Source organism: Echinops telfairi, unplaced genomic scaffold (assembly GCF_000313985.2).
Source record: "Echinops telfairi isolate 266 unplaced genomic scaffold, ASM31398v2 ScPeMD7_7469;HRSCAF=8507_0, whole genome shotgun sequence".
NCBI lineage: Eukaryota > Metazoa > Chordata > Mammalia > Afrosoricida > Tenrecidae > Echinops > Echinops telfairi.
In genome coordinates, this window is record NW_022111372.1 from 52,053,648 (window position 1) to 52,054,902 (window position 1,255).

The following is a 1,255-nucleotide window of genomic DNA, read 5'->3' on the forward strand; positions in this document are numbered from 1 at the left end:
TCTTTCTGCCCTCGGGTCTTCTTTCCGGGCATCCTGTCTACGTCCACTCCTGCGCGCCCTGTCCCTTTACTCCCTTAGCCCTGGGGATGGACTGGAGTAAGTATTCTGCCACCCTTGTGTCCAAGAATGTGTCAGCATCCGGACCCCAGTAGCGGTGGGTGTATGCAGCCGCGTGTGGGGCTGGGTTTTCTTCGTTATGTTCACGAGGCCCTAGCAGTATAAGGTATGGTTTAAACTTCATCTTGACCAAGTTAGAGAAACAGCAGTTTTGACCCAAAAGGAAGCATCTATGGAGGAAGACAGACTATTGAATGAAGAAGGGTAGGTCTATGTGTCCAGCACCCTGAGGACCATCTGCTACTAGAAGCAGCAGTAGGCAGCCAAGGACCTCCCCTGGAGTCACCCGCTGGATTCGGACTGTTACCCTCCTAGACCCTGTGGCAGAACACGATCGGTCGTTTACTTCCACCCACTGGTGGTCTGTCTGCCTGTGCGCTGTGATCAGTCAGTGGTCACTGACGTGACCAGGGCCGTTCAACGTGCAGTCAGTGAGTGAGTGGACAAGGCTCTACTGACCCATGCCAGGGGCGGCCATGAGGATTCTGGAGACCACGACTTGCGTGATGGCTTGTTTCGCAGCATTCGCTGATTCGCCCAAGCGGTTCCCGTTTTCATCAGTGACAGGAATGCCAACCTTGAGTTCTCTGCAGAGCAAAACACACAGAGCCGTTCACAGATGCCTCTCTGAAAGGACTTGACATATGACGAAGTTGTTGGTTGGTTGAGTTCCAATTTAATAAAAAACCCAAAGGCTAAACTCACTGGCATCTAGTCAATTCCGACTGCCCTTGTGGGTTTCTGAAGGCTGTAAATCTTTATGGGAGTAGAAAGTCTCGTCTTTCTCCCTTGGAGTGCCTGGTGGTTTTGAACTGCTAACCTGACAGTAGCCCACTATGCCACCATACACCTCCTCAAGTATCATATTTGGCAGTGACAAGTCTAATTTTTAATATCATCCCTATGTTGTTAGACTCAAAAGCAAAATAATGCTACTACACTTTTAAGAAGATATGTTTTTTCCATTTCCCCACAGAGGGGCCACAGGGAAGGGATGAGTCACCAGGGTACAGTAAAGCATCGATGAAACACACTATATTCCTCTGGTTCTTTGACGCTTCCTCACCCCCCACTACCATGACCTCAGTGCTGCTTCTCAATTCAGACTAGACCGGAACACGTACACAGGTATAGAAAG

General features: G+C 49.7%; 1 protein-coding gene across 2 annotated transcripts in view; it reads right to left on the reverse strand.

Annotated features, from left to right (window-relative positions):
• The window catches only part of SFXN1 (sideroflexin 1), a 68,509-nt gene that overhangs the window by 30,153 nt on the left and 37,101 nt on the right, over nucleotides 1-1,255 (reverse strand). For both annotated transcript variants that reach the window (XM_045284879.1, XM_004696802.2), the window contains exon 7: nucleotides 577-704. In XM_045284879.1, the coding sequence (XP_045140814.1) occupies nucleotides 577-704 (128 nt within the window). The remainder of the gene's footprint in view (nucleotides 1-576; nucleotides 705-1,255) is intronic.